The 14,117-nt window shown below is 37.4% G+C and overlaps 1 protein-coding gene across 1 annotated transcript in view; it reads left to right on the top strand.

Annotated features, from left to right (window-relative positions):
* The window catches only part of LOC104783704, a 19,553-nt gene extending 6,722 nt beyond the window's left edge, over positions 1 to 12,831 (top strand). Inside the window, exon 3 of the mRNA XM_010508825.1 lies at positions 12,438 to 12,831. Coding sequence (XP_010507127.1) covers positions 12,438 to 12,831 — 394 coding nt within the window. The remainder of the gene's footprint in view (positions 1 to 12,437) is intronic.

Genomic DNA, 14,117 nt, shown 5'->3' with positions numbered 1-14,117 from the left:
AAACGGTTTCGACATATCAAATCGTACTCAAAGGTAACGAAATTTGGAAGAGTTATCCCCAAGCCTTTCATTGTCATTTTCTTGTTTACATAAGTGGATTTGGTTTTAAACTCAATGAGTTATTGGCAGTTTCGTGGGGCGTTTCGTATCAGTCGCGGATTGAGACCAGCGGGTGTTTCGGGATCGATTGCGGTTTAACCAGAGATCTGATCGTGCTGAAATTTCGTGAGAAGTTTGTGACATCTAGGACTAGCCTTTCACTGGAGGGATTTGATAGTTAATGGTTGGTTTTTATTTTAGGGTTTCGTCTTTGAGACTGTTATTTTATGATGTTTCTGTCCAGTTTTGCTATAAAGTCGTTTTTGGTTGTGTGGTTTGTTGTAGGGCGTTTTTGGGCTGTTACAGATGTTAGGAGAGTCTCAACTTGTCATATTTGTTATAATCAGGCCAAAAAGGTGAGTGCGTGACCATGAGCTTATCTAAGCGACTGGGTTGTATGACTTGTTTTGTGTGATGATGTGTAGGTGTGGTGAAAGTGGTATTGGTTATTCTGTTTAATGGTTGGTTTGTTATATTTTATTTGTATTTGTACTCTTGATTTGCTTGTGTGTATAACTCGTAGATGGGAGGATCGCCTCACTGGGTATTTCTGGTAATACTCACGCATCTCATTGTGTTTGTGGTGCAAGTAGAGGCAAGGTGTGACCGTGGGATCATGGCAATGAAGAGGAGGATGTTCTAGGGACTTAGTAAATATGTTTTGGTTTCTGCTTGGTTGCTATAATTGAGATGTTGGTGTTAGAATCATGGTTTAAGTTGCTAGTTTTGAGTCTATGATTCTGGTTAATTATTGGTTTATTATTATTGGTATTTTCCGCTGCTTATTTGGTGATTTGAGTTTATGCATATTTAAATAAATATTTTTTTGGGTTATTTATTATTTATTTATTATTTATTATTATTATTTATTATTTATTATTATTAAAAAACGGGTGAGGTCGTTTCAGAATGACTCAATAGTTTGATAAAATTCCTATGATATAATTGCTATCAAAAATTCTTTGATATAATTGCTATGATTAGCGTGTGACTCTGTAACGTCTGTGTCCCGAAGCAAAGTGGAAGAACCAATCAATTTATGTGAAATCATTAAATTGACCGGTTTGGTTTTAAGTTTACCCGGTTTAGGGCCGGTTTTGGGAAGTCCTAGATTGACCTCTTCTCTCTTGTTTTGTGGCTGTTCTTCATTGCTTGTATTGAGAGAAAGAAAGATAGAAAGAGAAAGAGAGAAGCATGTTGTGGTGTGAAGGAGATTTAAGGAGGAAGCATAAACGTTAGGGTTTAGGAGAAAAAAGATTTGACATAGCAAATAGTACGAAAATGTAATGAAATTTGGTGGAGTTATATATAAGCCTTTCATATATATGCTTCTTTTTACGAATTTGGATTCGAATTAATAATCGAGGAGTTATTAGTAGTTTCGTTAGGTACTTTGTCTCAGACATGAACTGAGACCAACGAGGATTGTAAATGCGATCGTGGTCTCATATATTACCGATTCAGTACAAGATTTTGTGGGAAGCTTCGTGACGTCTAGGACTAGATTTTCACTAGAGGGATTTGATAGTTAATGGTTGGTTTTAGTTTTAGGGTTTCTTCTTTGAGATTGTAGTTTTCTGTTATTTCAGTCAGTTTTGCTTTAAAGTCATTTTGGTTATGTGGCTTGTTCTAAGGCAAATCTGGGCTGTTGCAAACGCAAGGAGAGTCTCTCCTGGTTGTATTTGTTGTTTGAAAACATCTTGATAAGGTGAGTGCGTGACCATGAGCTTATATGAGCGATTGGGTTGTATAACTTGTTTGATCTGATGATGTGTAGGTGTAGTGAATGAGTTATTGAGTGTTATGTTCAATAGCTAGTTTGTTATGTTTTATTTGTGGTTGTACTCTTTATTTTCTTGTGTGTATAGCTCGTAGATGGGAGGATCACCTTACTGGATATTTCTATAGTAATACTCATGCATCCATTGTATTTGTGGTGCAGGTAATGTGTGACGTGGAATCACGGCGATGAAAAGTTGGATGATCTAGAGTCTCGGTTGTTGTTTAACTCTGTCTGTTTTGATTTAGTTGTTTACTTGTGATTCATTGTGTTTGTATTCAGTGTGTTTGTATTTTTTGTGGTTTTTGATTTCTAATTGAAATTGACAATAAGATGTTTTTTAAAATAAAATAAAAATTGAAGTGACAATCTATTGTTTATTACAGGTCGTGTATTGTTGGTTTTATGAATATTGTTTATTATTCTTCCAACCTTTTTGTTTATTACTGTAACATCTGCGGACGAGTTTAAGTTAAACGCTGCGTTTTGGGTTAGGAAAAACCTTTAAGTCGTGTTTTTGTCTCATTCGACAAGTTCAGCCGTTTTTGAGAAAAAAGAAGGGAGAAAAAGTGTTCTTGAGTGTTCTTGAATGTTCTTGAGTGTTCTTGGTGATTTCTGGTGTTTGGAGGCGTTTCCTGTAGAGATCTGTAGCTGAGATCGTTAGGAGCTTCCTAGGAGCGTGTTCTTGATTGTTTAAGGTTTAGAAACTTCTTGGCAAAGGTAAGTGCATGACCATGGCTTATCTAAGCTGGAGATTTCTCTGATCTGTTTGTTTTTGTGTTGTTAGGCTTGTTAGAATATTGTTTGAGGCGTTAGGAAGCTTTCTTGTGGCTTGGGATCGATTCTTGTGGTTGCAAGAACGAAGATCCGGCGAGAAGCTTCGGGGAAAAACGATGCTCGGCATGTGCGTCGATCGATGCACATTGTGCGTCGATCGATGCACATTGTGCGACGGTCGATGCAGTGCGAGGACGGCGTGGCTTGACCTAGGAGCATCGGTCGATGCCATGTGGAGGCGTCGATCGATGCAACTAGGGTTTCCGCGTCTTGTCGAGCATGTGTCGGTCGATGCAAGTGGAAGCATCGGTCGATGCAAGTGAACCTTGTGTCGACCGATGCATACCATGTGTCGGTCGATGCTGGTCCCCGTTGGTGTCGGTCGATGCAAGCTTTGTGTCGGTCGATGCAGAGCCTGGTTTGTTTGTTGATCGTTGTTTGATGGTTAGAGTATCTCTATTGCTTGTGTGTTTGTGATGCAGGTAAAGGCAAAGTGTGTTTTTGGTGCACGTAAAGGCAAAGTGTGATCGTGAAATCAAGGCAATGAAGAGGAGGATGTTCTAGTGGTTCGCTTGGTTGTCTGGCTTCTGTTAGGTTGCTAGAGTTGAGTCTTAGAATGTTGTTTAGGATTGCTGGTTCTCTAGTTTATGCTGTTTGGATCATTAGTTTATAATTTGGATTATTATTGGTTATTTATTGGTTATGGATATTGGTTATTTCCGCTGTTGATTGTGATTGTGGTTAGATGGCTAGTGGGTATCGGACTACTAGTTGTAGTTTATTATTATTATTACTAGGGTTTGAACTCACGCGTAGCGTGAGTTTATTTGATATATTTTGATGAAAATTATATATGATTGATGACGGTAATAAAATATTATCTTATAAAAAAAATTAGTATTAAGGAAAAAAATTAAACTTCAGATACACAATTTTTTTAAATATGAAAATCAGTTGTGTTATAAAATCAAATCTGATAAAAAGAAATCAAATTGATGACCTCACATATCCTAAACTATTTCTTTGTCCACCAGAAAAAAGAAACAATTTTATCATCATGAATTTAACTCATTTTCATATTTAATTGATCGCTACCACCTATGTTTTTGTGTTTTTTATTCAATGTTTTCATATTCTTCATATTCTTTCTTGTCATTTTCATTGTCAAGTTTTGTGTATACTTTTTTTTTTCTTCTTCCTCGTCAACTTCATCACATTCTTCCACTAAAAAAACATTTCTTAGATTACCACACAACTTGTTAACCCATCAAACTCCAAGAACAAAATCATTTCTTTTCTCATAAAAATAAAAAATAAGATAAAAAATAAAAATAATAAAATAATATCAACTCATCTATATAATCATACACAAAAAAAATATGTTTTACAGCTCATAACAAATAAAAGCACAAACGTAGATAAATCAGATAATTTATGTTTTACATAAATATTTATAATATTTTAAACTTTTAAAAGGTTTCGAAATAAAATTTGAACCTTTTAAAAACTACCAATATTTATAATATTTTAAACTTTTAAAAATTATAATATTTAAAAACTTTTTAAAAGCTAAGAACTTATAAAAGTTTCAATATTTATAATATTTAAACTTTTAAATTTTTTAAATATTATAATATATTTTTTTGAAACTTTTTAAAGGTTTAATTTGATCAAATAAAAAACTAGATTAAACCGAATAAAACTTTTAAATTTGGATGTCTGATAAATCAAGCTTTCTTGCTCATTTGTTGTTGGAAGCATAGAAATCTTATTTATACTCGTTCTGAACCATTGTCTAAAAATTTTATAGCCGATGTGGGATATTATTGTACATAGTTCTTTTATTTCCATAAATTTAAAATTTTCCTTTTTTCTAAAAAATTCTGGAAATTTAAAAAATGTTAATGAATGATATGTCAAATCCTGATAGGTTGTTTAAAATAATTCTTAAAAAAAAAATTGGAAATTTTTAAAAAGTTAATTAGTGAAGTATATAATCCCTATTGGTGGTTTAACATCTTAGGTAGACAGCTTAAGAAGCTTATAACTCCTACTTTTATTTGATATATTTTGATGAAATCTATATATGATTGATGACTGTAGTAAAATATTATCTTATAAAAAATTTAAATTAGTATCAAGAAAAAAGTTAAATTTCAGATACACAATTTTTTTAAATATAAAAATCAGTTGTGTTATAAAATCAAATCTGATAAAAAAAAATCATGAATTTAACTCGACATCCAGGCGAGGGAAATTAAACTGATGACCTCACATATCCTAAACCATTTTTTTGACCACCAGAAAAACAAAACAATTTTATCATCATGAATTTAACTCGTTTACATATATAATTAATCGCTACCACCTATGTTTTCGTAATTTTTATTCAATGTTTTCTTATTCTTCATATTCTTTCTTCATATTCTTTCTTGTCATTTCTATTGTCAAAATTTTTGGTAATCGTCATCATTACTTTTACCGTCTGGTTCTTCTCTATACTCTTTTTCTTCTTCATCCTCGTCAACTTCTTCACTTTCTTCCACTAAAAAACCTTTTTTTTAAACTACCACACAACTTGTTAATCCATCAAACTCCAAGAACAAAATCATTTCTTTTCTCAAAAAAAATAAAAAATAAGATAAAAAAAATTAATGAAAATATCAACTTATCTATAAAATCATACACAAAAATATGTTTTACAACTCATAAGAAATAAAAAGCACAAAAGTAGATAAATAAGATAATTTATGTTTTACATCAATATTTATAATATTTTAAACTTTTAAAAGGTTTCGAAATATAAATTTTGAACCTTTTAAAAAGTTTGAATATTTATAATATTTTAAACCATTAAAAATTAAAACTTATAATATTTAAAAACTTTTTAAAAGCTAAGAACTTTAAAATGTTTCAATATTTATAATATTTAAACTTTTAAAAAGTTTTAATATTTATAATATTTTAAACTTTTAAAATTTAAAAATTATAATAATTAAAAACTTTTTAAAAGCTAAGAACTTTTAAAAGTTTCAATATTTCTAATATTAAAACTTTTAAAATTTTTAAATATTATAATTTATTTTTTTGAAAAATTTTAAAGTTTTAATTTGATCAAATAAAAAACCGGATCAAACCGAATATACTTTTAAACTTGGACGCCTGATAAATCAAGCTTTCCTGCTCATTCGTTATTGGAAGCATATTAATCTTATTTATATTGGTTCCGAACCATTGTCTAAAAATTTTCTAGCCGATGTGGGATATTGTGCATAGTTCTTTTATTTCCATAAATTTAAAATTTTCCTTTTTCTAAAAATTTCTGGAATTTTAAAAGTGTCTAATCACAATTGGAGGTTTAAAATCCTATGTGGGCGCCTTTAGGAGCTCATAGCTCCTACTTTTTATTAGTATAGATTTATTTTATATTATTTTATTATTAAAAAAAACGGATCAGGTCGTTTCAATTACAGGCTGTAATCTAGTTTTGTTTATTACAGCCCGTTTGTTTGAGTTTTTTTTTATTTGGGGATTTATGTGGTTTTTTAAGGAACTCTGTATTTTTTTTTTGTACAATATTATATTTGTGTAAATAATACGTTTGTGTATATTTAGTTTGATCGTGGTCATACAGTTTTTTGTAATTATTGGGCATTTAATTGTGTTTGTTTTGATTTAGTGGTTTACTTGCGATATTCTGTATATTCAATGTGTTTCTATTTTTTTATGGTTTTGTTTTTTTTTTGACAACAAAAAATTAGATCATGAGAGCCAATATAGTGGAAAGTCGTTTACATACTAAATATGGTGCGGACTTATACATGCCTTATGCGCTAAAGCGTTCGCACGTATATTCAAATTTCTAGAAATAAAAGATAAAGAGAAAGAAGTAAACTCCTCTCTGTCAATCTTGATGTCGGCGAGGTACGTCGAGAAAGCCGGCCAGTCTTGAGGAGATCACACCATCTTCACCAAATCTGAACAGTCAGTATAGAAAGCTACGTCCTCGTAGTCATGTCCAATCATGCAATGCATAGCCCAGATGAATGCTTTTACTTCAGCATGTAAAGGGGAGAGACTTCGTTGGAAATTGGTAGCTCCCATAATGTGTGACGAATCCTGAGACGCCGTACAAAGCCATCCTGCTCCTGCAAAAGTTTCACCGGCCTTCTAAGATCCATCAACGAAACACCGATGACCCGAGTAAGAGGTGGAAAGGGGAGCTGCAGCCACTCTCACCCGAAGTGGTTTTTGATTTCAAATTTAAATTGACAATCAGGGTTTTTTTTCCATTTCTTGATAAATGGCTTTTTTTTTTTCTTAAAATTGATTATTGGTTGCTACTTTTGTTAACAAATGGCATAACACTTATGAGGAAATAATCAATAAACTAGTTACTAACCCACGGTAGACCCTGGGCTGAACATTTTATTTGAAATTAATTTGAAATAAATCCATTTGTTATTTTGTTATTCATAATCTTTAAAAATATCTGATTGTATTTTTAAATTTTGCTTTACTTTTTTTTTCACCCAAAAACTGTATAAAATCAGATTATATTTATGATACTATATCAGGAAAAAAAAATCTTACTTGCTTAACTAAATGAATATTACTAAGAGCATATGCAGTAGTGAGAACCCATTATAGTCTCTCAAATATATTATTTTAATAAAATTTTGTTTTTGTTTAAAATTTAAATTATGAGTAAAATTAAAAACCAATTATATAGTTACAATTGTAAAATAAGTCTCTAGAAAGGTTTTCAAAGTCATTTGAGAGACTCACTATTCTCTCTCCTCTATATTTTGATTATTTTATATTTTTTGTAGGTGGAAAACTCAATGAGATATTCCCATGGATTTACATTCACATGTCTTCACTGTCTTCTATAATAATATTAATAATAATAATAATAATATCTCCTTTTCATATTAAATATTCACATAAATTACTATAGTATTGGGGAATTTTCAAAAATACCCCTTTTGTATGTCACTTTTCAAAAATGTCTTTTCATAGTGTGCATTTTCAAAAATACCCCTTTTAATATATAAAATGATTAAATTATAAAATTTAAGCCCTAACTACTAAACTCTGCCTCTTAAAAACTATACCCTAAACATAAAATTGAGAACGTAAACCTAAAAAAAATTCTAAGAATTAATTTAACACATTGTAATTGTGTAAAAGAGGATAAAAATGAAAATATTAAAAAAAAGGTATTTTGAAAAGGGGTATCTCAAAAAGGGTATTTATAACAAATTCTCTATAGTATTTTAACCCAAAAAACATTTGCTTTTTCGGGTTGTTATCTTGAATTATTTTTGTTGACTAATTTTAACAAATTATAATGAGTAATAATCCACACATTCATTGCACAATCTAACACTTTTTCAGTTACAATTTCAGATCCTAGGCTATATATAATAAATTTATTATCACTAAACACAATAATAAAAATCTTAAATAAACTCTTTAATACACAAAAAAATCATTGGAATTGAAAAGAAAGTCAAAACATGAAGTTAACAACATTAGTTTGCATCACATTTGTTGTAGTCCTCATGTCAATAGTGCCGATCAAATCACAAGGGTTAAAAAATTCGGTGAAACCACCTTGCAACCAAATTGAGATCACAGGATGTGTACCTGCAATACTTTACGGAGATAAACCAACAACAAAGTGCTGTAAAGAAATGAAAGCAGAACAACCATGTTTTTGTGATTTCATTAAGAACCCAATTTTTAATAAATACGTCACTTCCCCAAAAGCTAAAGAAATCCTAAAATTTTGTGGTATTCCTTATCCTGTTTGTTAATGTACAAAATATTATTAAAACAATTGTTGATGTTAAATAATGTTTTGTAACTTATTGTTATGTCATATGTTAATTTCATGTAGTATTTTCTTAAATCTTATTTTACTTATAATATAAAAAATAGTTGTGTTCTTAAAAAAAAATTCAAGTAATTGCTTGCATTTTAAAATTGGTGATTCACGTTCATTTTACCGCAATTAGTGTAAAATTGAGTTTAAAACGTTGATCCAACAACATCTAAATTTTCAAGAGGTTTAGATAAACCACTATGAAGAGTATTCACAAACACAAGAGAGGTGGTGTAACGCCCCGACCGCCATCTTTTTGTGGATCCCATGTCCACTCCCAGTCAATGGGTCCACTTTCTTTAATAGGTCTCACGTCATTTCACTAGGCATGTGAGCCCATCCATATCTGACGGTTCGTTTTGCTACGTCCGGGAGGCTTTAAAGACTTGTTACCATCCCTACAAATCACCATATGATCTTTTCCTGTGTTTTGTCCTCACTCGCACAGTTCCGACAGTCACTTTACGGAAGGTCACCCATCTGTTGGATATGGGTTTCACCCTGCCTTAACAGGCCTCCAACCCGGCCCATTCGTGAAATAGTCAACTTGGCTTTTAGAGGTATTGACTGCCCATGTCGTTCTTACCAGGCTGACTCAACTTCTAGAAGGCCCAATAAAGACGGACAGCCCATTGAATGACAGCCTGCAAAGGAGCGGTCACTGACTATGCTTTGGAACTATACCACATCGATCCTGAGGCATAGGGATGAAACGTCCCATCAACTATAAATATCGAGGTAGTGATGTGGAGAAAGGCATGAAGTAATAAGAGGCAGGAGTCTGGAGTTCATCCGATTCTAGCTTTAAGTGTTATTAGTTAAATTACGAGTACACAACTCTGTAACTGGCCGATCGGCTTATAAGCAGACAACTTGTAATTCAACGATCTTCGACAATCTTAAATAAAATCCTTTGTTTCGCCTCTCTTAATTATAATATTTGAGCTAGTTCTATTACTCGTTCAACATTTGGTGCGCATCCAGGTAAAGAAACAAGGGATACTTTGAAAGAAAGTCCAACATCAACGAAGTACATCTTAAAATGAGAGAAGGAGATACCACAGGAAGCGACAGATACGTAGCGGATACGCCGGACCGCGTACAGGGGACCCAAGAAGAACTCCCACATATCCCGCCGACCCGAGCCCCGTCAATGTCGAACGGATCAATAGGGGAGGGAACAAGTTCCTTGGACGTAAGCGCATTAATGCGGAGTATACTCGAGAAAATAGAGGCCCAGGACAAGAAAACGGACGAACGTTTCACCTCTCTTTCCAACATCTGTGCAAGGTTGCAAGAAAATGTCAGACAGCCAGAAGCCACCAATAGAGCCGAGAAGGGTCAAAACGGATAATTGGCCAAGCTCAGGAGTCAGATCAAAGATGTCACAAGCAAGTTCCATCAAGCTACTAGTGCGGCACCTGATGTGGACCACATGCTAGAGCAATCTCAGAAGACTCCGTTTACCGCGTGAATTCGCCGGGTCGTCGTTCGTCCGGATTGCAAAATTAAGCATCTGACCCCATACAAAGGAGACTCAAATCCAACTCATCATTTAACGTCCTTTGAGATCGTAATCCATTGATGCGAGTTTCCCCTGGAAGAGCTCGACGCCGGGAAGTGCCAGCTGTTCATAGAAAACTTGAGTGGTGATGCCCTGGGGTGGTTCTCTTCCTTGCCACTCGACTCAATCGACAGCTTCCGCATGCTCTTGTTGACCTTTTTGAAGCAGTACTCAATCCTGGCCATCCCTACTACAACAAATCGTCGTCCTCCATAATATCGAGCAGGGAGAACATGAGCCATTGCGAAAGTTCATGGAAAGGTTTAAAAAGATTGTCACACAAGTGAACGCCCCCCATAGTGTTTCGCTCGCCACCCTCCAAAAGGCCCTATGGTATGAATCAAAGTTCCGCGAAGATCTTAAGTTGAACAGATTCCCAACTTTACAAGATGCCCTCCATCGAGCAGTAGTCCATATCGAAATGGAAGAGGAAAAAGTCGTCTTCGATAAAAAGCGCTCCTCCACCGGAACCCAGCCGTCGACCGGCAAGGCAAAAGAAGTATATCACGAGCCTCGTCAGCACCTCGACAAAGAGTACCTCGCGGCCAGTAAGAAACATGGCGCGACCTACCTCGTCAATGACGTCCTAACGCCCCCAACTAGTTCGTCAGCCCTAATACCAACGACCCCACCAAAGGGCGTGAGAGAGGAGCCCGACCATAATATTTACTACGAATTGCATGAATACACCGGACAGTCAACGCAATCTTGCAGGCACCTCCAAAATGCATTGCCAGGAAAGTACCTCAATGGTGAAGTCACGGTGCAGCTGCGCCAGTATAAAAGTAACGCCCCACGAGGATGAGGTAACGCACGAGGACGCCTAGGGCAGCAAGGCCGTCCAAATAACCGACCAGTGCCCAATAACCAGTCCGAAGCTGGTAAACAGGCTGGCGGACAGGAAAACCAGCGGGCTGAAGCGCCACCACCCCCAGCTCGTTTCAAAATCAACGTAATAAGGGGAATCCTCCCATTCGACCCTAATTCACCTTGCATCATGTATCCTGTCCATGATGTCGATAGAACCGAACGCGATTGGTTACCTGGGAGCACACCTACTTGCCGGTCGTACGCTCCAGTCATGTTCAGAGAAGAAGACGCTGCCGAGTTGCCAATTTCGCCTCGGGACCTGTGGTTGTCGAAATGAATATTGGCGATTACCTAGTCCCGGATGTCTTAATCGACACGGGAAGTTCGGTAAATGTTATTTTCCGGAGAATGCTCCCCCACATAAAAGTTGACCTACATCTTGCTATGCCGGCGGTACAAACTCTGACTGGTTTCAGTGGAAGTTCTCTCACTTCCCTAGGCACGGTCATGCTCCCGATGTAGTCGGCGGAACAGTTCACCTCTTCGATTTTGCCTTCGTCGATAGGCCAACCGCATATAATGTCATCCTCGGAACGCCTTGGCTCCAAAAAATGAAATTCGTGGTCTCAACATATCATCAACGCGTAAAGTTTCCAACAGCGCTAGGCACTTACACCCTTTATGCCGACCCGACTGCAACTCAATGGCCACCACGACGTCATGTCGAAATGATCATGGGAGGCCTGAAAGCTTGCAAAGACTCCGTACGCTCTATTCGTAATTACGTGAAGGCCGACACGGCTGCAATATGGCCAGTTAAAGTCCCACCATTCGTTCCACCGATCACGTTCACGGCCGCAGACCTGGTTAGAGTCAATTTCCCACACAACGATCCTCTTGTCATCGAATTGCACATCGGCGAAAGTGAGGTAACAAGAATTATGGTCGACATGGGAGCTCTGTCAACGTCATCTTCAGAGACGTCCTCGACAAAATGGAAGTCAACAAGAGCGAAATTAAACCATCGATCAGGCCATTGACGAGATTCGACGGAAACTACATGATGTCGTCCGGCTCAATCAAATTACCAATCTACGTATCGGGCATGTCCTTGTGGCATAGTTTGTTTTCGTCGAAAACCAGCAGTCTACAACATCATCCTAGGGTCCCCGTGGATTCACGACATGCAGGCCGTCCCGTCAACTTACCATCAGTGTGTTAAATTTCCCCTGTCCGGCCAAATATATACGATTAAGGGTAATCAGGCAGACGCGAGGAGTTGTTTCGTTATCGAGTGCAAACTACAAAAAGCCGCCGACTTATAGCAATAAAAGAAAGAGCTGGACGAGTTACCAACTCCCAGCCCTGAGGAAATTCCGAGTCACCATCTGATCGACGAAATCAATATCGAGGAGAACGACCCATAGCGGTGCGTCGGAATTGGCGCGGACCTTGACTCGGCGATAAGACAATGCTAGCACTTTTGCCTGGTCTTTCGACGATGTGGTTGGAATTAGCATGGACGTCACGAGCCACGAGCTTAATGTCGACCCAACCTACAAACCGGTCAAGCAAAAGCGGCGTAAACTCGACCCCGAACGAACCAAGGCAGTAAATGACGAGGTCAAGAAGCTGCTCGCGGCCGGATCTATCATGGAAATCAAATATCCCGAATGGTTAGCAAATCCGGTGGTGGTGAAAAAGAAGAAAGGGAAAAACAGGGTCTGCATCGATTTCACCGACCTCAATAAAGCCTGCCCCAAGGATAGTTACCCGTTGCCGCATATTGAGAGGCTCGTCGAAGCCACGGCAGGGAATGCACTACTCTCCTTCATGAATGCCTTTTCAGGGTATAACCAAATCTTGATACACGCTGATGACCGCGAGAAGACTGCCTTTATCACCGATTAGGGCACGTTCTGCTACAAGGTCATGCCATTCGGTCTAAAAAATGCTGGGGCCACCTACCAACGCCTCGTCAACAAGATGTTTGCCGACCAACTGGGGATAACCATGAAGGTGTATATCGATGATATGTTAGTCAAGTCTGAAAATGCAAACAATCATGTTGAGCATCTGCAGAGATGTTTTCAGACCCTGAACAAGTACAACATGAAGCTCAACCTGGCAAAATGTTCGTTCGGCGTGACGTCCGGCGAATTCCTAGGATACATCGTCACTAAATGGGGAATAGAGGCAAACCCGAAGCAAATCAAACCCATACTCGATATGCCCTCGCCAAGGAACAAGCGTGAAGTCCAGCGTCTGACCGGTAGAATAACAGCCCTTAACCGATTCATCTCGCGATCAACCGACAAAAGCCTGCCGTTTTATCAGTTGATGCGATCCACGAACAAGGAATACGAGTGGACGACCGAGTGCAAGCAAGCGTTCGTCGAGTTAAAAACTTATATGACTACTCCACCCATACTCTCAAAGCCCGAGGAAGGAGAGAAGCTCTACCTGTATATCGTAGTTTTCGTATCGGCAGTCAGCGGGGTACTTGTCAGAGATGACCGAGGCGAACAAAAGCCTATTTTCTACATCAGTAAGACTATGGATGGGGCCCAGTTACGCTATCCAAACTTGGAAAAAAGAGCCTACGCCGTGGTCATCTCGGCTTGTAAACTTAGGCCCTATTTCCAGTCGCATACAATTGCAATCCTGACGAATCAACCTTTAAGGCAGATTCTCCACAGTCCCGGACAATCCGGTCGTATGGCAAAATGGGCAGTTGAGTTAAGCGAGTACGACATCAAGTACCTCGGTCGGACATGCATGAAGTCTCAGGTGTTGGCAGACTTTATTGTCGAACTGTCACAGCATTTCACCGCCTCTACCCCGACCAAAGAGAACTGGTATCTATACGTTGATGGAGCATCATCACAGCATGGGTCGGGGAAGTCCTCGAGCAGTCGTTCTGCCTCAACTTCACTGCAACAAACAATGAATCAGAATACGAAGCGTTACTCGCCGGGATGCAACTCACAGCAGGGATCGGCGTAAAGCGACTTCACACCTACTGCGACTCCCAGCTCGTCGCCAACCAGTACAACGGTGAGTACGGCACCAAATGTGGCCGCATGGACGCCTATTTGAAGATAGTTAAGAAGCTCGCACAAGAATTTGATCATTTCGTAATCGACAAAATACCTCAAAGCGTTAATGCTCCAGCAGACGCCCTGGCAGTCCTAGCA

The sequence above is a fragment of the Camelina sativa genome, chromosome 4 (genome assembly GCF_000633955.1).
Source record: "Camelina sativa cultivar DH55 chromosome 4, Cs, whole genome shotgun sequence".
NCBI lineage: Eukaryota > Viridiplantae > Streptophyta > Magnoliopsida > Brassicales > Brassicaceae > Camelina > Camelina sativa.
The sequence above is the reverse complement of the archived record's forward strand: the minus strand, read 5'-3'. Positions and strand labels throughout refer to the sequence as shown.